This window comes from Sturnira hondurensis, unplaced genomic scaffold (assembly GCF_014824575.4).
Source record: "Sturnira hondurensis isolate 20B ecotype Veracruz unplaced genomic scaffold, ASM1482457v3 Scaffold0007797, whole genome shotgun sequence".
NCBI lineage: Eukaryota > Metazoa > Chordata > Mammalia > Chiroptera > Phyllostomidae > Sturnira > Sturnira hondurensis.
This window is the reverse complement of record NW_028080428.1, coordinates 2,638,702-2,661,475: the sequence shown is the minus strand read 5'-3', so window position 1 is coordinate 2,661,475 and position 22,774 is coordinate 2,638,702. Positions and strand designations below refer to the sequence as shown.

General features: G+C 56.6%; 1 protein-coding gene across 2 annotated transcripts; it reads right to left on the bottom strand.

Moving 5' to 3' along the window:
• Window positions 1-761: 761 nt before the first annotated feature.
• NPAS4 (neuronal PAS domain protein 4) lies at window positions 762-5,877 on the bottom strand. 2 transcript variants are annotated; one of them, XM_037053400.1, is made up of 8 exons: window positions 5,382-5,877; window positions 4,530-4,681; window positions 4,246-4,348; window positions 3,866-4,127; window positions 3,579-3,688; window positions 3,109-3,244; window positions 1,547-2,982; window positions 762-871 (listed from the first exon to the last, which is right to left on the bottom strand). In XM_037053400.1, the coding sequence occupies exons 1-8, from the start codon at window positions 5,554-5,556 to the stop codon at window positions 843-845; spliced, it is 2,403 nt and encodes an 800-aa protein (XP_036909295.1). In that variant the 5' UTR covers window positions 5,557-5,877; the 3' UTR covers window positions 762-842. The 2 variants fall into 2 exon arrangements, with proteins under 2 accessions (XP_036909295.1, XP_036909296.1); XM_037053401.1 differs by lacking the exons at window positions 3,579-3,688; window positions 4,246-4,348; window positions 4,530-4,681; window positions 5,382-5,877 and having other exon boundaries at window positions 3,866-4,037.
• Between the last annotated feature and the right edge of the window lie 16,897 nt (window positions 5,878-22,774).

Genomic DNA, 22,774 nt, shown 5'->3' with positions numbered 1-22,774 from the left:
GCGGATGAAGAAGTGCCAGGCTGTGGGCAGGACCAGACTCCACCTCCCACCCCCAGACTCCCATCTGGGCCACCCCCCTTCTCTGGTCCCTACCCTTCCCTTGTCACAGCATGACACCAAGGGTACCAAAAAGGCAAACTGGACTTTATTATAAAGTTGGCTACAAAGTCACCACAGCACCATGAGGTGGCCTCCTGGGCAGGCCCAGGCGGTCTGGCAGCCGGGTGAGTCCCGCACCAGGTACACGCACTCGTGCAAGCACATGTGTGACAGCGGCAGGTCTGCCTTCCTCCACCGGAAAGGAACGTAGTGTCTCTTCACGCCCCCCACCCCAGGCGTGGGGCGCAAAAGTCACAAGAAGGGCCGCCAGGGCGGCAGAGTCCAATCGGAATTGAAATCCCGTTACTGGTGTGTAGAGAATTCTACGTGGGTGTCAAGAGCCCCTCAGGGCACAGGCTGGCCCCGGTGGGCGCTGCCTTTCCCCCACCAAGGCCCAGGGGTGGCTTGGCCCCCAGGAGTGGAGAACTGGCCCAGGCCCATGGGGCAGCGCGGGGGGAAGTGAGACTCCCCGTTCTCCGCTTGAAATCCCATTCAAGGAAACTCACTACGAGTGAATACAGATTGAAATGGAAACTGGGATTGCTGGAAGTCTCTAAATTTTAAAAAGAAGCTCCCCTCCCTTGCCCTCCCTCCTCCCCTCACCCAATCCTGCAGGGCCTGGGGAATCAGATCTATCCCCCTCCGGCCCCTAGAGTCCCCCCAACAGTCCCGGGGGGGTGGAGAGCAGCTCCACGTCTTGATGACAATATGCCATACTTGACGACGTTAAGTCACAGACTTATTCAAAACGTTGGTTCCCCTCCACTTCCATCTGCAGAGAGAGAGAAAGAGAGAAACAGAACAATCAGTAGGCCTATCAGGAGAGATAGATTGAGGGTGTGACACATCATACCGGCTTCAAATATGTTGGCCCGATGACTGAATGGTCACCAGAGGTTCATCAGGAAAGGGAGCCACTTGGGTGGATGGACTGGCACTACGGCCATAGTTTTGGAATGGACAGAGCCATAGCAGCGAGCCTCTGCTGGGGCCAGGGCATGAGGCTCGCTCTCTTTACTTTTCCAAATGCCCACACACTCTCCCTCTGTACTCCCTTTAGAAGGTAAGAACACTGAGAGGTAAGAATCTAATGCCTCTTCCATCAATTTGTGTGTGGCACTGGGCAAGTGTCTTTAAACTGGGAACTTGATTGCTTCCATCTGTAAAATGGGGTGACGATGGCACATCTAGGTCCTTCCCAGAGTTAAGGAGTACAAACCATTAGGCAAGGGTTCTCTTGCATTTTATCCCACACCCCTAACCCCTGGCCCCCAGGGCCACTGGTTCTGAACTTCCATATTGTTTTTTATTAGTTCTTGCCCTCACTGCCACCCTAGGCAGCAGGTGATGTTTTCCATTAATAAAGCTGAGGTACAGAGAGGGGAATTTACTCATCCAGTTCCACCCAGCACGTCCCTGGCAGGACAGGGACTCGGGCTGGACTCACCTTCATGGAAGCTGTCTTGAACTTGGCTCTGGAGTTGATGCAACTCATCGGTAAACCCATCGTAGGGGAATGCTGAGACACCTGTCTCAAAGGCGGTTTCATATGTGGCCAGGTCCTCCAGGAAGCTGTGGTCTTCTGGGGACAGGTTGTTGCAAGGTGACAAGGCCCCTCCTGGGGCCGCTGTCTCAGGATCCTCCGAATTCCACTCCCCATTGGGGCCTGGGGTAGAGAGATCCATGAAGATGTCTTCCACGGGCGTCTCTTCCAGGAATATGCTATCAGGGCCAACCAGGAAGTCCAGCTCCTGGCATTTCCAGGGTTTCAGGTCAAGGCTGAGCACAGGAGGGCCAGCCCCCGACAGGGACAGGTTGGAGTCCAGGGGCTCCAGCCCCCCGAGTGGCTCCAGCCCACCCGTGCAAGCCTCAGCCGAGAAGGGCCTGTCCATGCCTTGAGCCAACTGGCTGATCTGCTGGATGAGACGGTCGATCTCATTCTGCTCCTTCTCAGAGTAGTGGAAGAAACTCTGCTTGACTGGAGAAGCCTCAGGTGTAAGCAGGCCTTCGGGCACCAGGGGGACGTCCACAGAGAGGGGGCCCCGGAGCTGGGCTAAGGCCAGGAGTGTGCAGTCCCCATTACCAGGGCTGCTGGGACTTGGAGGCAACTTCTCATAGAGAAAACTGCATCCCTCCTGGGCGAAGTAAGTCTTGGTGGGATTGGGACTCAGTTGTTCTGGGAAGGTTTGGCTGGGGCTGTTCAGGTGTGCTTGGAATGCTGTGCTGGGAGGAGTCAGCTGCTCACGGGCTGTGCTGCCCAGAGGCTCTGGGAAGGTGGCAGTGCTGGGAAGCAGCTGGTCTGGGAAGTTGGAGGTGCAGGGAGTCAACTCATCTTCATAGCTTCTGGCTGAGATTTCGGTCAGCTGGCCTTGTAGTGGATTAGTCAGTGGGTCTGGGAAGGTTGCACTGCTGGGCGTCAACTGGTCGGAGAAGGTCATGGTGCTTGGAGTCAGCTGTTCTTGGAGAGAGCTGGGTGGAGCGGGCAGGTGGGTCTGGAAGGGCTCGTGGAGGCTGAAGAGGAAGGCACAGCCTCCCGGTTGGTGGGGTGTATAGGGTGGGGTGCACACGAGATCCTTGCTCAGGCCGGCTTGAAGAGAAGGCTCCGGGCCAGATGGGAATGTCAGGTAGCTGAAGCCCCGCTCTTTGGAAGGTCGGGGGAGCTCTTCTGATGCTGAGACAACACCCATCTCGGGAGCACTGGGGAAACTGGTGCTTCTGGGAACCCCCAAGGCTGGGGTGAAGAGGGGGTTAGGGCTGGAGCACTGCTCCTGGGAAAGGGTGTTCTCAGGGAATGAGGGCAGCATGGTTGGGGTGCCCAGAACATAGGCTGCCCGAGTGTCTTCAGAGTTCAGCTGCTGGCGGAGACTCCAGGCCTCCGTGGTACTGGAAGGAGAGAAGACACAGCCGGTAAGGATTTGCTGTCTATTCCCAGAGCAGTTTCCCAATTTGTATCTCCTCCATGCCCACCTCACCTGCACACCTGCAGGCTCCTCCTGCCATGCAGCTCACCTGATTGGGTAGTTATTGGCAGTGATGGGGCCTTCTGGACCTTCTGAGTATAATAGGCAATAAATCCAGGCCCAGCCTCCAGGCTTGGCCTGCAGTCTCACTACCATCTCCGCCTGAATATCTCCACTCTCAGACACTGAGGGGAAAGAAAACACGCAGCGTTAGGGCACACATCAGGCAACATCGCCTAAACTACAGCCCCTCTGACCTCTCCACTGGCTTGGGGTATCAATGACATCCTCTTCTGACAGCCTTAACCTGAACCACTCAGCTCCCCGCCTTGACCTCACCACTTGGGGTTCCCTGGTTCTGATGCTGTTCTCACTTTGACCCCTCACCCTAATGTTCATCCAAAACTGTTGGCCTCTCATATCTCCCCAGCATCAGTCTTGATGAGAGCCCTTCTTTGTTGGGTCTCGCATGCCCTTTCCCAGCTCCCTGTCTTGCCCCCGGCTTCTCTGGACACTCACACAGGCGGTAGTGTTGAGAGGAGGCGTGGCCCAGATCCTCAGGGTGCAGCAGTCCATACCATGATTTACAGAGCAGCTCACTGCGCTCAAAGCCCAGGTAGATTTGGACACTGGGAAAGTGGAAAGGGTCAGGTCAGCTTTCTGTTTTCCCTGCTTGACCCGGACATCTCATCCCCCCAGGTCCTATGCCCCCTTAGAGCCCATCCTTCTTGCCCCTGACTCCAGAATCTAGGGCCCCCTCATCTCTGGTCTTCCTTCCTTTTGGGGTCTGAATACTCTGGGCTTACCTCTCAGAGATGTCCAGTAGGGCCAGGTCCTTAGCATGACGGCTCTGGAACATGGCCAAGAAGAGTGCGGCAGGGCCAGGGCCAGGGCCAAGGCGGGGTCTTGGCTCCAGTGGGGCACAGAAGGCTGCGAACACTGGGTTTCCTGCCCAGTAGGCGCCAGGCGGGTGAGCATGGAATCGGCCTCGGATAAGCACCAGTTTGTTGCCTGCGCTCTGGCGCCTGAGAGACTTGGAGGTGTTGAAGCGACAGCGGAAGAGGCGATCTAGGTGAGTGAAGAGAAAAACTGGTAAGAGAGAGAATGGCTGAGAGAAATGGCAGATGGGGGGGAGCAGGGCAGCAGAAGGGAGATTGGACTGAGGACGGGAGGAAGGAGTTCTCACCGGCGTCCAGGGCAGAGGGCAGGGCCAGCTGCTGGCGCACAGTTAGGTGGTCAGCTGGATCAATGATGTCATAGATACTGTCACCCTGCGCAACCAGGTCCACCTGGAGAAAGGGGAGAAAGAAGTGACCATTAGTGAAAACATCAAGATCCAATCCTTGACACCTAGCATCTTGCAGGGTGAGAGCTGCTCACTCCCGAGCAATTCTCAGATGCCCAGAAATAGAAAGCTCATCGTGTCTCACTGGTGCCCCAGCCCGAGCTGAGAGCCCCCTCAGCACTCACCATGGAGTGGCCCAGGTGTTCGCTCACACTCTCAGACAGATAGAGCAGCTTCCCCTCAGCCGTGAACACAAGCAGAAACCCAGGGAGCGCTGCCACTATGTCTTCCAGCTCCTGAGCCGAGAGAAGTCCGGTGGGGCCCGCCAGAGGAGCACCTACAGGGGGAGAAGGCGTGGAGGGTTAGGAGTGAGGCTAGGATGCAAAGAAGAAGTGAGGGAGACGTGCAATGAACTTCAGAGCATCGAGAGGAATTCCTCGCGGACCTGCCTCTGCACACACCTGTTGACCCACTGCCTGCGTCTCTTGCCCAGGGAACCTGTTGCTGGACCTCTAGGTCGGGGCTGGGCTGCCGCCTCCCCGGATTTCAGGACCACGGACAGCGCTCCGAAGCCGCCCTGGAGTTCAGCACCGCGGGCAGCGCCTCGCAAACCCGGTGGTGCTGTCTGCACCGCGGAGAGCGCTTCGAAGGCGGCAGAAGCCCTTTCAGCTCCGTGAACGGAGGCTGGGCTCCCCCCCAAGGCTTTGGCGGCTCTATCTCTGCGATCTCCCGGCTTCCTCTCCGGGCTCCCGGAGCACCTCTGCGCTGGTGGGAACTGGAGCCGTTCTGTCCTGGCTCCCCTCTCGCAAGTCTGGCACTAAGGACACTGTCCAGGCTCTCTATCCTTCACCCAGAGCTGAAGCAAAGTCTGGACAGAGCTCAGGAGGAAGAGCAGGAGGTCCTCAGTTCCCCAGGTCCCTTCTCTCTCCAGCTGGCCAACTCGTTGCCCTAGACATGCGGCAAGCCCCGCGGGTCCCCTGGTCTCCACTGTCCCGTTGTCCGCCAGCTCCGGCCTCAGGCAGCCCCCGTTTGCTCACCTCCGGCGAAAAAGACGCCCTTGCGAGTGTAGATGCAGGCGAGGCTCATAATGTGCAGGTAGGACAGCCGGACCTTGTCCGCCTCGGCCAGCGGCAGCAGCTCCTTGAGGTTCCGGATCTCAGCGTTGATCTGGTCGCGGCGCGCCTTGGAGGCGCCCTTGGTGGAGCGGTACATGGCTGGCGGCTGGGGCGCTCCGGCTCCGAACACCCGCGGTCCCGTCCCGACGGCCGGCGGCGTCCTCCTGCTCGCTTCCCAGGCTCTCGCTCGGGCTCTCTCTCCTCTCCTGGGCTCCGCTCGGCTGCGCTGCCCCCTTCGCCTGCCTCCGTCCGCCTTATATAGCTCCTGCCAGGCGTGGGGGGGCTCGCTTCAGAGAAGGGGGGCGGGAAAGCGGGAGGCTGGGCTAAGCAAGCTGCAGCGGGAGCCGCTGGCGGGGAGGGGGCACCCCTCCTCCCTCCCCGGCTTCCGACGTCATCCCGTGACGTAGAAGGAGAGCGGGAGGGGGCCAGAGGGAGGGGGAGCGGAGGCTGCGGAGGGGGCCGGGCTGGCGGCCGCGGAGCCCAGAGGCAGGTGCTGCGGCGCAAAGGCCTGGAAGCGGTGCAGGGACCCAGGCGCCCCAGGCGTTCAGCGGAGCGAAGGGTCAGGGCGACGAGGCCGTCCCCTGGCCGCAGAGGGCGGGGAGAGGCTGGTTCGGACAGTGATTTTCCTAAGGAGATAAGGACAGGGGGAGGGCAGCGTTGGCCACCAGTCCCCCCACCCCCGCCCCATTTGCCAGACAAAGGTCACGTTCGCAGGCGGGGAAGAAGGGCCTGGCCTGGCCTCCGCGTGGCCTCTGTGGGAAAGCTCAGGGCCCGGGCGTCTCCCCGGGGACCCCTCAGTCCGGGATTCCCTCGGCCACATTCGAACCCTCCCACCGGGTCCGAAGGCAGGCCTGGGCGGTGTAGCAGGGGAGTCACCGGGCGTGGGGGCGGGGTGAGAAGGGGGTCCCGAGGGAGAGGGACCCGCTGAATTCGGCCTTGGTTCCCCTTCCCCACCGCGGAAAATAGAGACGCCAGTGCTGACGCTGTCGTCTGCGGCTATTTCTGGTTTTCCTGTCCACTCACTAACCTCATCCCCTGGCGGGGGAAACTGAGGCAGGGCACCGGGACAGGACAAGGACTCGAGTCTAGGTGTCCCTCCCCGCCCCCAAAGAGAGCGGCTCCCCCCACCCCGCCCGGTTGCCAGCTGGTGTCTCCCCGCGGCCGGGCCGGGGGCGGGGGCGGGGGCGGGCCCGGGGAATCCCAGCTCCTTATTTGGGTAGGAATCCTCCGGCGCCTGGCGACGCGGCGCCGGGCGGAGCCTGCTGCCTCCGCACCGCTCCGCGGGGCTCCCCGCCCGCGCGGCGGGGAGGGTGGGGCGCGGCGGCGCGGCGAGGGGGCCGGGCCGTCTGAGGGCCTCGCACCCCCGGGGACCCCGGCAGGCCGTCCGCAGCCCCCGCGCAGACCCTCCTCATCTCCGCGCCGCCGGGGGTCCTCTCAGTCCCTCCGCCGTCCACCGTCCACGCTCCATGGGTGTCTTCGCCGCACGGGCGCTGGGCGGTGGGTCCGTCTCAGCCTCGGGCGCCCTCCACGCCCCCTCCCCGAACGTCCCTCTTCTCTCCCGAATCTCCTTCCTCCGACGGTTTCGTCGCCCTGCCCCCCTCTCCTTTCCCTCTGCAGCACAGACAGACGGTTTCTCCCCACGGGGACTGAGGGATTCCTCCCCCCTCCCCGATGGATTCCGTACAAGGAGAAGGAAGCGGGCAGCGGGCTAGGGGATATTTGATGTGAAATCTCATCTGGGCGGCGGGGGGCGGAGTGGAATCACTTGAGGGGCTGGAAATGAGGTCACTTAAAATGGAAGAGAGGGGTCGGCCCGAAAGTCACATAGGAAGCCTGGAGATGAGCTTTGACACCAAGAAATGAAATGTGGGGCCGAGCAAGTCCTCACTCCTCATGGAAAAGGGTGGTGGCGAGAGGGGCAGCCGGACAGGAGGAGGCGGCCGAGAAGGGTGTCTGCGCCGCGGCGCCAGCCCTGACCTCTTGTGCCAGTGTGACAGGCGTCGGGGCCACCCCAGCAGCCATCTCGCGTCCAGTGTCACAGCCGAGGTGGAGGGAGAGGGGCGCGTGTGTCTGCAGCCCTGTCTATCTGGGTGGCAGAGAACCAGTCTCACGTTCATGTCCACCTGACCCTCATGTAGCCACCCACCCCGCCCTCGAGCCTCCACGGGGACGAGCCGTTGGTCTTTGGACGCCCTTCTTGTGGGGAAACCCAGGGCAGTGTTCCCATTCTTTCCCCCACTGGTGAAGCCTTAGTCCGGTCCGGGAGACACGCGTAGTGCCCCTCTCCGTGGCCCAAGAGTGAGGCGCCGAGCGCTGTCCGTGGTGCTGAAAACCTCCAGGGAAGTCGCCTTGGCCGTGGTCTGCCTGGGACCTCAAAGCCACGCCACCAGGCCTCAGAGTCAGGCTCCGGTTGGATGTTCCCTCTGAGGGTGAATATGGGAGAGGGGGCTTCAGGGATGAAGTACGCATTGGGGGGGGGGGGTGGTCACTGGGCTCGAGGGAAGAGCCCTTGGATTTTTCCAGGCGCATAGACGGGGAACGGGAGGCACTCTGGAAGGGAAGAAGGGCCTAGAAAGGGACAAAAGAGCAGGGAGAAAGAGGCGCATCCTTGCTCGCCCACTCCGATTCAAGTTCAGAAGCTCTGTGTGCCCCCCACGCCTCCTCTCCCCAGGCCGGCTCCCACTCCCCTTGCCTCCCACCTCCACGGAGCTATTTTTAGCAGTGCGGAACCAAAAATAGCCCGGCAGCAGCTTCAGGCCGTGGGAGAGGAGCTATTTATATCACCAGTGATGGTTCCGAAATAGCAAGCAGGAGGAGGGGGGCGGCTGGCACACTAGAGAGCTCCTGGCCGCTGCTAAAAATACTGGCAGTGTGAGTCATCCTGGCCTGGCTGAGTCACCCCACTCTTCCCCCGCCCCCCACAAGCGGCAGCAGCAGCAGCAGCAGAAACAGAACAGGCTAAGAGTTGGAAGCCTGAGATGGGGGACGTGTCAGAGCCCACAAACTATAGGAAAGTGGTCAAGGGAATGAATCGAGAGAGGGGCTTTGGGGGGAGTGTGCAGAAGAAATGAGGGGGGCAGGAGCCACCCGGCCAAATCCACTGAGTGAGCCTGCAGCCTTCCCAGCTATGTGCTGTTGCTCAGGGTGCTCGGGCCACCGGAGGGAGGGAACCAGGCTGGGAGGGTGTGCCCGCGTCTGTGTCCGTTTGGCCATGCCCGGGGCTGTACATCTTTGCACATCTGTCTGCGCGTGTCTGTGCAGCCGTGTGTCTGCATCCCAGTGTATCTACGCCTGTCTTTGTTTTTTTTTTTTTAATTTTTATTTATTTATCTTTAGAGGGGAAGGGAAAGAGAGAGGGAGAGAAATATCAATGTATGGTTGCTTCTGCCGAGGACACACAATGTATCTTGTATCCCCTGCCGAGAACTGGCCTGCAACCCAGGCATGTGCCCTGACTGGGAATCGAACCGCCATCCTCTGGTTTGCAGGCCCGTGCTCAATCCACTGAGCTACATCAGCCAGGGCCTGTCTTTGTTTTTTAAAATGTCTATGGCTTCTTGTGGCATATGCTGTTCTGTGCTTGTGCCTGTGTGTTTTTATATGTTTACAGTTTTCAGTGTGCCTTCCTGCCCATGCGAGGGTTTGTGTCCACATCTGCGTGCACCCTGGGCCTTTCTCAGCGTCCTGTGCTGTGTACACGTTGGCATGCACCCCCAGCCTCAGTGCACCTTCTGGTGCCCTCTTCTCGGCTGTCACTTCTCGGGCTTTTGCGTCACCTATCCCTAACCAACCTCTCTCCACCCAGGCCCCTTCCCCTCTCTCCAGCCCTTGGCCCCCAATCACTTCCAAAGTGCTTTCTGTTGCATTCAATCTCTAGTAAAAGGATGGAGGAACAGAACCCCATATGACCTCTCCCTTTTCCCTTGAATCATCCTGAATCTTCCCTGGCCTGCAGGAGTAAGTGGTTTTCCATCACTCCATATTTGGGGAGCTGAGGGAAGAGAAGGACTTTCTTTAGTTCTAAAAAAATTCCTGGTGTGGGCACAGGCATGCGCGGCACACACACACACATACACACACAGCTGAGAGAGAGAATGAGAGAAAAATATCAAGGTCCCTTCTTTACCGAGAGGAGCTCGCATCTGTTGCCATAGCAACCCGCCCACTCCTTCCCTGAAAAATCACCAAGAAGAGGTGATGGCATCGCGGAGAGATTGGCTGATTTCTTTCTTTATTATTTTTTCCCAAAAAGGGCTTTATTACAGCAAGAACAGGCCATGAGACCCCCTTGCCCCCCTCTTGCCATAGCTTTATTGGGATGTGGAGGGACATCACCCTTTAACGCCTATCACAGGAGAGGAGATGTATCTTTTCCACAGGTTTGGGGAGCATGACCCCCAGGGAGGGAGCCGGAGGGGGAGCAGGGAGTCTGCTTCTTCAGAGAGACCTGAAGATTCCTGGTTAGGGCTGCCTTTCTGGAGACCGGCGGCAAGGACCTGGACCTACTCAGGCAAAGTGCATCCCGTCTTGCCCTGGACAAATGTCTGTATCTGTGCGAAGGAGAAGGAGGGAGGAAGGCAATGAAGGAGAGAATGAATGTCCCATGAGTATCACTCACTGGATCTGCAGAGCACATGACAAGGCACCAAAGAATGCACACTCTCCATGGTGGTCAGACCAGACAGGTGGACAAGATGGCTCAGGAAAGACCCCTTAGTGCACTTGGGGGGGCTGCAGTCACCGCCAGGCCACAAGTGTGGCCACTGGACTTGCGCCCCAGGGAGCTGGGGCCATAGGCGGACAATGGAGGGGAGCACCGAGGCTTTCCTTTCTTCAGTCCAGTCCCACCCTGAATCTCAAAGGCTGCCTCCAAAGCCTGGCCCCCAACCACTGCAGCCCCATCACCCTCTCAGGTGGACCACAGCTTTCCCCCCAGTGACGGGGCAGTGGGGAAGGAGAGACCCCATGTTTCCTCCTATGCTTGGCTTGCTATAGAAATGGGGTCACTTGGGGCTGAAGGTTGGAAAGCCAGACCGAGAGTCTGACTCTAGAAAGAAACACTTCAGCCTCCCAGCAGGCTGCTGCCGCCACCAGCAGTGAAGGGGGCTGGGTTACCTCTACTGGAAGCGCTGGAACAGAGGGGTGGAAAGACTCTACTCTGACCTGTTACCTTAGTCTCATGACAAATCTGACTGAGAGCATTATACCTATTTGACAGATGAGGAAACTGACTCAGAGAAAAGTAATGACTTACTCAACCTACCACAGCAAGCCACTGGCAATGCTGGGCCTTAAGCCACCCCTGCATCAGCCCAGACATTAGGGGTACAGCAGGGGTCAACAAATGCTGGCCTGCATGCCACTGAGTCTTTTGTAAATAAAGTTTTATTGGTACACAGCCACATCCCTTTGTGTACATACTGTCTAAGGCTGTTTTCACCCCATAATGGCAGAGCTGAGCAGGTGAGACCTTGAGAGCCTAAATTACTTACTAACAGACCTTTTACAGGAAGAGTTTTCCATTCCATTTTTTTAGAGCAGAGGATGAGTTCGAACTAGGAATATTTCTGCACGTCTCTACTTTTCGCATCCAGAAGCTCTCCAAGCCCAGAGCACACCAGCTGTCATTTCATCTCTCTTTACTGTTCCAAATGCCACAGAGCAGTGTCCTGCTCTCCGTAAGGGTGGAGGGACTGGACAGTCTCCTCACTAGCCTCCAGCCCTTGGTCTCCCCAACACACAGGGGAGGCTCCACCTCGGTTCCGTGGCAGCGTGAGTTGAAGTTGGCAGTGAAGAGGTGGGGTGCTCCAGTCCACTGCTGCCCCAACCCCAGCCTCAAGACTGCATTTTGGGAAGGGAGGGTGTCCCATCATTAGTGGGAAAGGTATTCTTAGGGGGAAATGTCCCAGTGGGAGGAAAATGACAGCACTGTGGGGCCCCAGGCCTCCTGGAGCCTCCAGTCTAACCCAGGGGGAGACTCTCTATACCTCCTCTCAGAGAGGTTTAGTAACTTGCTCAGGGTCACCCAGCTAGAATGAGACGAATCCAGAATTAGAATCCAGGCTTTCTGGTTTCTACTTCTTTCTATTTTTTAAAGATTGTTCCTCTGAATTCACGGGTTTGAAACCACGTAAAGGTTTTCTAACAGATTCCCAAGTCCCTCCCAGTCCGGGGTCTGGGGCCCACCCATCTGCCGTGAAAGTGCCGCGTCATGGGTGGCCGGTTTGCTCTGTCTAGTCTTCATCTGCATCTCAGCAGGCGGTTCTCTTTCTCCCAAGGCCCTTTCATTATCCTACCACTCCCCCAATTCTACTTGCACAGAGAAGTATTCAGAACATTTTTTCTATTTATGGTTATGAAATCAACAAATCTCATGTGAAGAGGGTACATGCTGGCGCCCACGCGCTGAGACGGTCAGAGCTGCATGAGTGGGCTGAGCAGAGAAGGTGGGGGACGTGGAACCGTGGCGGGAGCAAGAGAAGGAGAGAGGAGCTCAGTGGGAAAAGATGGAGCTTTTCTGGGGCAATAGCCTGAAGGCAGGGCCGAGGGAAGAGGGCACAGGAGTGAGTCAAACTAGTCAGTGTTCCCCCGGGCTGGTGGGGAAGGAAAAATCAATCAGCTAAAAACACTCTTCAAACGCAGAGCTGAGGCCCAACCCTCCTCAGCCCTGAGTGGGGGGACAGGCAGGCAGGACACTGGCCTTGTGCTCAGGGAGCTGGACGTCTTGCTGAGGAGCCTGGCTCCCCACCGTTCATGGTTAGCCCGGCCTTCAGCCCAGTCTCGGAGCCCTCCCCCAGTGGGGTCTGGGATTCCTCCTCAGTCCCCCTCACAGACCCCTGTGCCTCCTGCTCCTGCATTGTCGCTGCCCGTTTACTTGTCTGTCTCCCCAGCGGCATCTGCCCCTGGTCTCTGGTGTCTCGGTGTCCAGCCAGGGCCCAGCCCAGAGCAGGTCTCAGTACGTCATTCGTTCATGCACACATGTCCGAGGGCTAAGTTTGGGCCAGGCATGGGCAATGCAATAGTTCGAAACACACGCCTTGTCTTGACCTCAGGGAGCATCCGGGCTCGTGAGAAAGTGGGAGTGGGGTGGAGCCATTGAAGTGGGAGACCGCTGTGAGGAAGGCACGTGGGGTGTTGGGGACAGCAGCACGAGGAGGCGTGGAGAGATGGGGAGCAGCGTGTCGGGGCTGGCAGGCCGGGTGAGGCTGCGCTGGCTGACCGGGTGGACAGAGGAGCTCAGCCTTGTGAACGAGGCCACACAAGCACGGGCAGCCACAAAAGAGCCACAGCAGCCAGAGGCTGCTAACAGATGTGCGGGGTGAGGGCCAAGGAGGGCAGCGCAGCTGAAGGCGCCTGAGTCCCCGCCTCGACCAGGAGGCTCGGCTCCTGTGCTACGGGCAGGACTGAGACGAAGTGGCTCAGTCTGGAGCACGGGGTCCCCGGGGAAAAGACTAAGTTCTCTGTGGACGGGCAGGAGGGTGGGAGGGAGTCCAAGGCTCAGAGAGACAGAGTGGGATGGTCCAGGGGGGCTCTGGGGCGAGAAGCCCACTCGGAGTCCCGGGTCCTTCACACCGGGGAGTGACTTAACCTCTCGTGCCTCAGTTTACTTATCTGTTAAACAGGAATGAAAGGAGAAAAATAGTGGCTACATCCAAGGGTTAATGAGAAATTAAAGTTCTTGGAACAATGCCTGGTTCGCAAAGGAGCACAATAAATGTTGAATGTTAGTCATGATTTTAACTTCATGAAAAATATCACTTTGAACGAGGTTCTGACCAGGGGCAAGGGCTGGTGCAGGCGGCAGCCGTGCTTTGCCACTGTCAGTGCGGAAACGGGGCCTGGCAACCCACTGGCTCTTGGGGGCCTTGGCCCAGCTTGGTCTGAGACCAGCAGATGGGCTGGGCCCAGCTGGGGCCGCAGCAGTTCCAAAGAGAAGGACAAAGGTGACAGCTGGGGCCTGGGGAGGTCAAGGGAGTCACCCAGTGTCATCCCGAGGGCTCGGCCGGCATCCCAGTGGCTCCTTCCCCAGACATCCCCGGCTCACGCGCTGCACAGCAAGTCTGGGGAGGGAGGGCCCCCACGCCCTGCCAGTGCTCAGCCGCCAAGCTCCCCTGGCCATTTCCCTGGAAGCCAATCTGATCAAATTCATCCCCAGGTTAAACCCCCACCCCGGCTTCCACCACTCCCTGTGACCAACGGTCCCCTCGGCCCTTTCGTCCCCTTCCACTCACCGGTGCCATCAAAGGCTCCAGGTTCAAGGGTCTCCTTGGGACCGCCTGAATCTGCCTCGCAACAGAAGAGTTTACAGGTGCAGCACTTCCCCGCACCTCACATACCTCCCTCGTGCATTAACTCATTCTCACCTCACAGCAGCCCTGTGAGGGCTGGGCCGGGCCACTGTAATCCCGGTTGGCCCTGCGCCCAGTGGAGAGGGCTCTGCAGGGAATGGCCCACAGGATCCCAGGAGAAACGGCAGGGATTAGAGGCTGGGGTGATCACAGGAAAGCGGCAGGCCTGGGACTGGGCCAGAGACAGAAGGGAAGCCCTAGAAGCAACCCAGGGACTCCCCGCAAGAGCAGGGGGGTGAGGCTCCCCACCCATGGGACTGCCGGAACTCAGGGAGTGGATTAAACCCTGGCAAGAAGAGGGTAGCCGCAACTATGGCCTATTGATGGAGCAGCTTCTGGAAGCAGAAAAAGACGAGCCCTGTGCGGATGGGGAGGCGATACCAGGAAGCTTGAGGGGGAAAAAGACCATTCAGCTGAAGGGGAAGCTCCCGATTCGCCTGGCACAGAGAGGGCGTGGGCTGGAAGGGCCTCCTGTCGGGGACCTGCAGATCCAGGAAGAACTGGAGGTAGCCTTGGTCTAGGCACCCGCAGACTGTGATTGATGCGGGGGGGGGGTGCGAAGGTCAGGAGACGTGTGTTCTGGTCCTCGCTTTGCCACCAGCCTACTGGGCTGTTGTGCAAGCCCCTTCCCCTCTCTAGGCCTCAGTTTCCTTACTTGCAAAAGGGCAACGGGTTGGACCGCTTGGCCTGGGACGGGGAGGGCCCTCCCATCTCTGGCGCTCTGAGCATCTCTGGACCAAGGTCCCACCGGGTTGGCACCTCCCAGGCTTTGGAAGCTGGATGCTGCTGCCCTGAGACCAAGTTTCATGTGGGGACGAGTCCATGCGCTCAGTGCTAGGGTTGAGTGGGCCTGAGGGCTCCCAGGGCACCAAGCCCTGGGTGACAGGGCCACTTTGGGCCCTGGAGACCTGGCCTGTGTGGACCGAGGAGGGAGGGGCAACAGGAACTAGTGCTGACCCTGGGTTTTCCTTTTTGAAACCTGACCTATCAGGGGCCGTCCTCACATCTGCACCAAGTGGTCAGGGACTCACCACTGGAGAGATCCGAGGGTCTTCACAAGGTGTAGAATAGGCCCTCCTCAGAAAGGTCCGCACGGCTCCCTTCTGTGCATTGGAGGCTCGGGCCTGGCAATGAGTGTCCCTTGGAGAAGCTGCTCAAGGCTCAAGGCTAACTTTTCCAGATCATGAATCCCTCTCTTTTGCCAGATTTGGTCCCAGCAGCAGGGCTGGATCGGATCCAATGCTGGGTCCCCAGCCCTGGTCCAGAGTGGGGGCCCGGAGATGCCAGAGCCTACACAGCTCCGTGGGCATGGTCCAGCGCCTCACAGCCGTCTTTCACCAGCCTGGGGCAAATGCCCCTGTGGGTACAGTGTGAAGGGTTGGGCAGGAAAGTCCAAAGAGCTGGGTCCACCTGGCCCTGGGGGTCCTGCCAGAGCCTGCAGGCCACACTTCCATCCAGAGGCCAGCAGGCCCTTGTAAGCAGTCTGGGAAAGGTTTGGCTCAGGAAAGTTCCAGAGAGCTGGTGGGTGGGCTGCAGGAAGCCTTCGATGGAAGCAGACATTCACAAGCAGCAACCTGGTTGGTGGGTCAGAGTCCAGGGCGATCCAGAAGCGGGTCCAGAATGAGGTGGATCCGGAAAACCCGCCAGGTCTGGGCTCTGCTGGGGAAGAAACCGCAGCTGGCACTACAGGGGGGAGGGGAGCCCTCTGGCCTCTCCTCTGGGTGCAGGGCAGGGGCCAGAGACTGGCATTCTGTGCCAGCTACTATCGACATCAAGGAAAAAGGGACTCACCTCCGTCTAGGAAGTCAGCGACCCCGGGGATCTGGCCCATGCTCTCCAGGAACCTGCCCTGTGATCCCGGTCAAGTCACCACTTTTCTCTGGGCCTCAGTTTCCCTTTCGATTTAATGAAGGGGTTGGGGAAACTGCCAAGGGGCCTTCTAGCTAAGATCCTAACCTGACCCCAGGCTGAGCCAAAGCAGAAAAGGTAAAGCAAGAGGCTGGAGGGGACGTGGGTCTCCAGAGACCCAGGGTGGCCTCCTGGTCGGTGGAGTCCTCACCTGGTGTTTTCACCCCGTGGCCTTGTCCAGAGAGGATCCCCAAACGCTCTAGGCCTGGCATCTTGTTTTCTTCCAAGGTTCCTATGGAAGAAGAGTCTCCCCTGATGGGGAGTGGGGTGGGGTGAGGGGCAAGGGCAGGACCTCCGGTCTCCATGGTTGAAATTTCCCCAAAGTGAGTGGAGGGCGCTAAGGTTGGGGTGGGGGTTATGGTACGGGGGGCTTCCCGGGCCCAGGCCGCGCGGCGGGGTCGGGGCTCGGGGGTGGGGGCAGCTCCCGGGCTCTGGCGGAGTCGCCACTCCGCCAGTTGCCTTTAAAAGGCGCCAGCGCGCACGCATCAGCAGAAGGGCTGCGGCTCTCTTCCAAAATAGGCAAGAACTGGGAGGCCACGGGAGACCAACTGCGAGCATCGCCGACGTCACCCGGGGCCTCCCTCCCCACCGCCTGCATCAGGTCTCCATGGCAACAGCGCACCACAGCCGCAGATGAATGAGCCAGGGCTAGGGAGAGAAGGAGCGCGCAAACACGCGCGCTCCCTCTATCAGGCGTCCCAGCACCTAGGCTGTCCTGGAGAGGGGAATGCAGACCCAGCGCCAGGAGGAAGGGGGCGCCCTCGTATTCAAAAAGACTCCAGAACAATTTTGTGTCCCGGGAACCCAAGAGCTACTGGGTTCAGGGACCCTCAGCCTCCAGGGTCCCCCTTTGTTTCCATCTCCCCTCTCACTTCATTACCTCTCGCTGCTCCCCAAACTCTGCGGAAAAGCAGACATGAATGCTTAAGGCGCCACTGCGTGGTCGGTGTTGGCACTGCGTCAAGCGCTCTTGTGGCCGGGGTTCCACCGTCTATGTCGCCCTCTGGTGTTTACAAGAGGGAAGAGCATAACCTAGCTCAACAGTCTTGACCTTAGAACTCTAATTAACAGAGGCATCATTATAACATTAGTAGTTGCCGTTTAGTGAGTGCTCCCGAGGTGTCAGACACCGCTAAGCGCTTTCTCGTATCACTCATTTTATTTCACTCTTACAGCGGGCCTGCAATGCAGGTGGTGATGATGAGGATGATGGTGACTACTTTGCTGCCATTTTGCAGGTGAGAAAAACCAGCTGGGAGAATTGCAGCTTGCGGGAGATCCCACAGCTGTAAGGGGCAGGAACACCACCTGAACTCATGGTTGCATGGACAGCACGTGGCTCCTCACTTCCAAGTCCTGGTCCCTTTGATCCACCTCAGAGTCTCTTGACATAAGCAGGACAGCACTTATTAAAATTATTCTCAACCCTGGCCACTGTGTTTCAGTTGGTTTCAGTCAGAGCAGATACCTAGGTTGCCGGTTCAGTCCTAGGTCAGGGCGCATACAAGGAAGCAACCAAATCAATGTCTCTCTCTCCCCCTCTCTCCCTCCCTCTAAAAACAAGAGAAAAAATATCCTTGGGTGAGGATGAAAGAAACTACCCCCATTTTACAAATAAGGCAACTAAGACTCAGAGGTGTTCATTGTGTCGCCCGAAGTTTCAGCAGCTGCGGATAGAGTGCAGTTCTCTAGGCTCCTGATCTAGGGATTTGTTAGGATGAAGTGGCAGGATAATGGGAGTCCAGCACGCCCCTGTGAGGCCTTACTCCTTAGTAAGAGGGGCTGAGGAGCTAGCTCATCCAAGGCTCCTCCCCTACTAGCAAAAGCAGCAGCCCAAGGTCAGGAGAGGGCAGGGACTCTCCCCATCTCCCTGGGTCTGGAGAGCTCCTAGCAGCTGCATGAGCCAATTCCTCCCCATGCACATACGGGTATAAATACTTGCTGTGCACCCCACTGGTCGTGTATTCTAACATTGTCTTCCTGCTTGTGCGGGGCCCCTTGCACATGTCTGCTGTTGGGATGAGAAAAACGCCTTCTGGTCTCAGCTTGCTGTTCTTAAGGTGACCTGCCCTGTTTTCGGTGAATAACTGTCTCCAGGTCTATGGCTCCGGTTTTCTTGCCGAGATGCCGACTCTGTGCCAGTGACTGGGGGCTGCCGGCGGTTGGTGTTTACTAGCTTGTATTTCAGGGTGAATGAGTAAACCTTGTCATCTAGTTATGTGTTGGGAGCCACCCTGCCTGGTTTCAGGAGCAGTAACCCCATGGCTAAGGCTGAGTGAGCGACCTTCGGACCATAAGCCACTGAGGAGACAAAGCTTGTCTCCCTGACAGGAGCGCCGCTTCTGCTCCTTTTTCCATAACTGGCCCCCAATGCTTGATCAGTTAGCCAATGACGGGTAAGATTCCCCAAGGGGGAACCACCTAAGACAGGCATGATCACGTGGAGGTCTCAGGGAAGGACTTGGGGGGCCATGGAGAAAGAGGGTGATGGATCCTCGCCCCTCAGCTTTGACGAGGCCTGACTCCCCTGAGTCCTCAGGAAGTCTCAGAAAATTCCTTGGCTATCTGCCTCCTCTGCCTGACTTAAGCCTGAAACAATGACTGAGGGAGGGGCAGCCCTGTGCTGGGAATGGCAGGGTCCCCAGGTGATCAGGCCTGAGAAAGGATATGTAAAATCCTGTGAAGCCTGCTTTGCTAAGAATGTTCTTAGTTAAATGATAAAGGCTCGGGCAGAACATGAGTTTGTTTTCTCAAAGTTTTGTAGCCTTTTAGCTGATAGACCCTGACTTAGAAGAGGCCCTAATAGTTCTTGGTGTGCTATCTACTGTTTACTGCCTGACAATGGTTAATGAGTTGTACCTAAACTCCTGTGCAAAAATGACAAATAAAAGCTTGTCTAGGCAAAGGTCAGCGCTCTCCCCTTGAGAGAGTTGCCAGGCCGTTCCAAGGCCAAGCCACCCGAAGAGGGCGCTGTGCGACTTTCTCCACTCTCTATTTGGCCAGGCAAGTTAGGAGAGCAGCTCACAGTCAGAGTGGGAAGAGGCTGCAACATTAAGGGGGGGGGGGGCGTGGGTACAGGGGGCCCTGATTGGGGTATGAATGCAGTTCACACGCCACAGGCCCCACAGCTGCCCTGTGACAGCCGGTTATGGTGGCAGTGAACCGCGCTTGCTCCAACACTATCTCTACTAAGATCAGTATTCCATGTCACATTCTCTTTTTTAAATTTTTTAAAATATATTTTATTTATCTATCTTTAGAGGGGAAGGGAAGGAGAGAAGGAGAGAAGTATCAATGTACGGTTGCCTCTCGTGAGTCCCCTGCTGGGAACTGGCCTGCAACCCAGGCATGTGCCCTGACTGGGAATCGAACCTCGATCGTGTGGTTCGCAGGCCCGCGCTCAATCCACTGAGCTACACCAGCCAGGGCCCATGTCACATTCTTAGCATTAATGTTTAGCAATATATTTCTAACAGGGAACCTTTTGTTATTACATAGGTTTCACAGGCACCACATATGAAGAGATACATTTGAATCCATAGAAATTCATTGATTAGTGGGTAGAGTGCCTCTCCAGGTGGCTAACCGTCATCCGCGTATCACGCATTCAGCTGCAAGTGACAGAAACGCACTCAAGGTGGCTTAAAATAATTACAGGTAAATCTCACAAACAGGAAAACCCAGAGGAAGGGCAGTGGACTCAGAGTTTGGAGGATATCACCAAGGACCTGGGATCATGCCCTCTCTCTGTTCCGATGGGCTCACTGTGAGAGTCGCCTTTGAGTGGGACCCGGTGACTTCAGTGGCCCTGAGCATTGCATCTGGACAGAGCAGTGTGTCCAGAGGAAAAAGAGACGGCAGGTCTTCCCATCCCGGGATCTCTTTCTTAGAAGAGGGGGGCTTTCCCCCACTACTCTGTGGTACTGGAGATTTCTCACTGGCACCCCCAGACCCACTGTCCACCTTCTCCAGTCTATCCTGTGCCCAAGGAGGTAAGCTCTGCAATGGTGTCAATGGGCTGCTTTGCCTCTTCGCTGCCAGGTGACATGGCCAACAGGCGTCAGAGAACAGGAGACGGGGGAAGAATGAAGTCAAGGCATTTAAGCCCCCCAGTGCCATCTCTACTGGGTCACCATGGGTGGGTCACCATGGGTCGGTGGTGTTTGTTTGTTTGTTTGTTTAAAATATTTCTTTTGTTCTTTTTTTTAAAAAAGATTTCTTTATTTATTTTTAGAGAGAGGGGAAGGGAAGGAGAAAGAGAGAGGAGAGAAACATCCATGTGTGGTTGCCTCTCACACGCCCCCCACCAGGGACCTGACCTGCAACCCAGGCATGTGCCCTGACTGGGAACTGAACCAGCGACCCTTTGGTTCACAGACCAGTGCTCAGTCCATTGAGCTGCACCAGCCAAGGCTGTTCATTTGTCTGTTCTCAAAGGCCGCAAATGATGGGGTGGGAGAGGGGCGAGTGCGTCAAGGGCGTCAACACCAATGACGGACACTAGGGGATATAACCCAGTGGTGTGAAATTCAAAGCTGGGAGGCATAAGGGAAGGGGAAGGAAACCACGAGGTCAAGAAGAACATCAAGTCCAATGCCTGGTATACGAGTAGTAGGAGAAAAAAGAAGCCAGGCTTTTTGAGGCTTCAGAGAAGCAGTGACCTCGAGAGAGGCCCGAGTTTGGGCTGAACAGAGAAGGAAAGGGAAGCTTCAGAGAAGAGACTGAGGGTCTGGGAGGTTGTGCTGGCAATGAGCTACGAGGTCCAGAGGCCAGAGGCCCAGAGGGAGAGGGCCGGTGGACAGGGAGATGGGGCGAGAGGGGGGACACATACAACTTCAGCAGGATGTGAGCGCAGGATGTGAGGGGTGATGTGGAAGTCTAGGTTTCTCGGGGTCGCTGCTTAGAAGCTGGGGCAAAGGGGTCCGGCAAGAAAGCAGAAAAAGTGCAGTTTGCTTATAAATGGCACTGTTAGACTGTGCCTAATGCGAATAGCAAAAATGTGTCATCACAGGTGAGCCCTTTTGTATCTGGGTAAAACTGCTGATGCGTGAGGCCCTCCTGTTGTTAATACAGCGGCTCCTAAAAGTTGTGTTTTCTGACTTTTTAAAAGCTAGTGCAAGGAAATATAGATATCATATACTGATTCTTAGCCACTCTCCTTGAGCACCTACCTCATTAAATTTAATAATTTGGCTGTACACTCAAGTGTACGAGGTCTGTCCAGAAAGTATATAGCCATGCTATGGCTATGAAAAAATAGAGACATTTATTGAAGAAGATACAAGAAACCTTGCACGTCAGGCAATGACGCCTCAGTCCCCTTCAAAGTAGACACGTGGGGACCTCACACATTCTCCCAGGTGCCATCGGCTGCCCCGTTGTATTTTCCTGAATCTCAACGATGGTCTGAAATCTTTTCCCTTTCAAAGGCGAATTTAGTTTTGGGAAGTCAGAAGTCACAGTGTGCCAAATCTGGGCTATAGGGGGCTGAGTCACCGCCTGGTGATCTGATGTTTTGCCAAAAAACTCTACACCAGATGTGCTGCAGGAGAGGGCATGTTGTCCGGTAAAGCTGCCAATCACCAGTCGCCCACGGCGGTGGCCTTCTGACTCATCCAACGGAGGAATGTTCAAGCTCAACGCAAAATTTGGTGCAGATTCATCGCTCCACTCACTCAGTCATTTTGAATGCGATGGCCACACAGCACACGTGCTCACTCAACAGTGTCTGCTGCCCCCACTGACCAGGACAGTGAAGTCATCACCTTTCACACTCCCCTGGGCTACCAGGCTACATCCATGTCATGCAAACAGTTCTCATTAGATTAACAATGGCTGGACTTTTTCTGGACAGACCTTCTGTTTTCCACGTAGACCCCATGTGGGGCAGCCTTGTCCAGCAGAGCCCCCGCTGTCACGGATGAGGATAAGGCTACCAGGACGTGATCTGCTTGGGGAGGAAAGGTGGCCAATCACTCCAAAAGGGCCTTGAGCCTGTTCCTCACTGGGCTTTTATGGGGTTCAATTTGCACAGGAATACAGGTAACGTTCATTAATCATTGTCAGGCAGTAAGGATCAAACAACAGATAACATACGAAGAACTCTGAGGGCTTATTTTGAGTCAGGGTCAGATAGCTAAAGGGCCATAAAACTTTGGGAAACAAGCTCATTTTATGCTTGGACTCTTACCAGAAAATTGAGGACATTCTTAGCAAAGCAGGTTTCCCAGGATTTTGTGCATTCTTTCTTAGCCCTGGTCGCCTGGGGAACCGCCCGTTCCTGCCCAGGGCAGCACCGCCCTCTGTCATTGTTTCAGGCTTGAGTCAGGCAGGGGAAGGAAGGCAGCAAAGAGATTAAAAGACTTCTTACAGACAGAAAAAGGACTCAGGTTACGTCAAAGCCTTTTTCTGTCGCCCCTGCCAAGTCCTTCCCTGATGGCCCCCTTGTGACCGTGCCTGTCTTGTTTTAGATCATCCGTCCCTTGAGGAATCTTAACCCGTCCTTGGCTAACCAGTCATCTGCCCGAGGCCAAGCAGGGTGAAGAGAAAGGGGGCAGAGGTGGCGCCCCTACAAGGTAGATGAGCTTTGTCTCCTTAGTGGCTTATGGTCCCGAGGTCCTTTACTCAGCCATGGTTAGCCATGGGGCTTACAGCTTCTGAAACCAGGAAGGACTGTTCCCAACACCGATGAATGACGGTTTTGTTTCTCCCTTTTCAATTGTATAGTCTTTCATCTCTCTGCCTCGTCTCGCTTCACTCGCCCAGGGTGGTGTTGAAATGAAATAACGATAGTGATGCTCTTGTTCTTGATTTTAAGGCGAGAACTTGCAACATTTTGCCATTAATTTAGTTTGCTATAGTTTTGGTAGACACCAAGTTAAGAAAGCTTACCTTCAACTCTAGTTTGCTAAGAGTCTTTTTCAAAAAATCACAAGTGGATGTTGAATTTTATCAAGTGCCTTTTCTGTATTTGTCGACAAGACCTTGAGAATTTGGTTTATTAATGTGGTGAATCACCTTTAGAAAATGCCTATTCTTAAACCACCCGTCCTGGTCGTC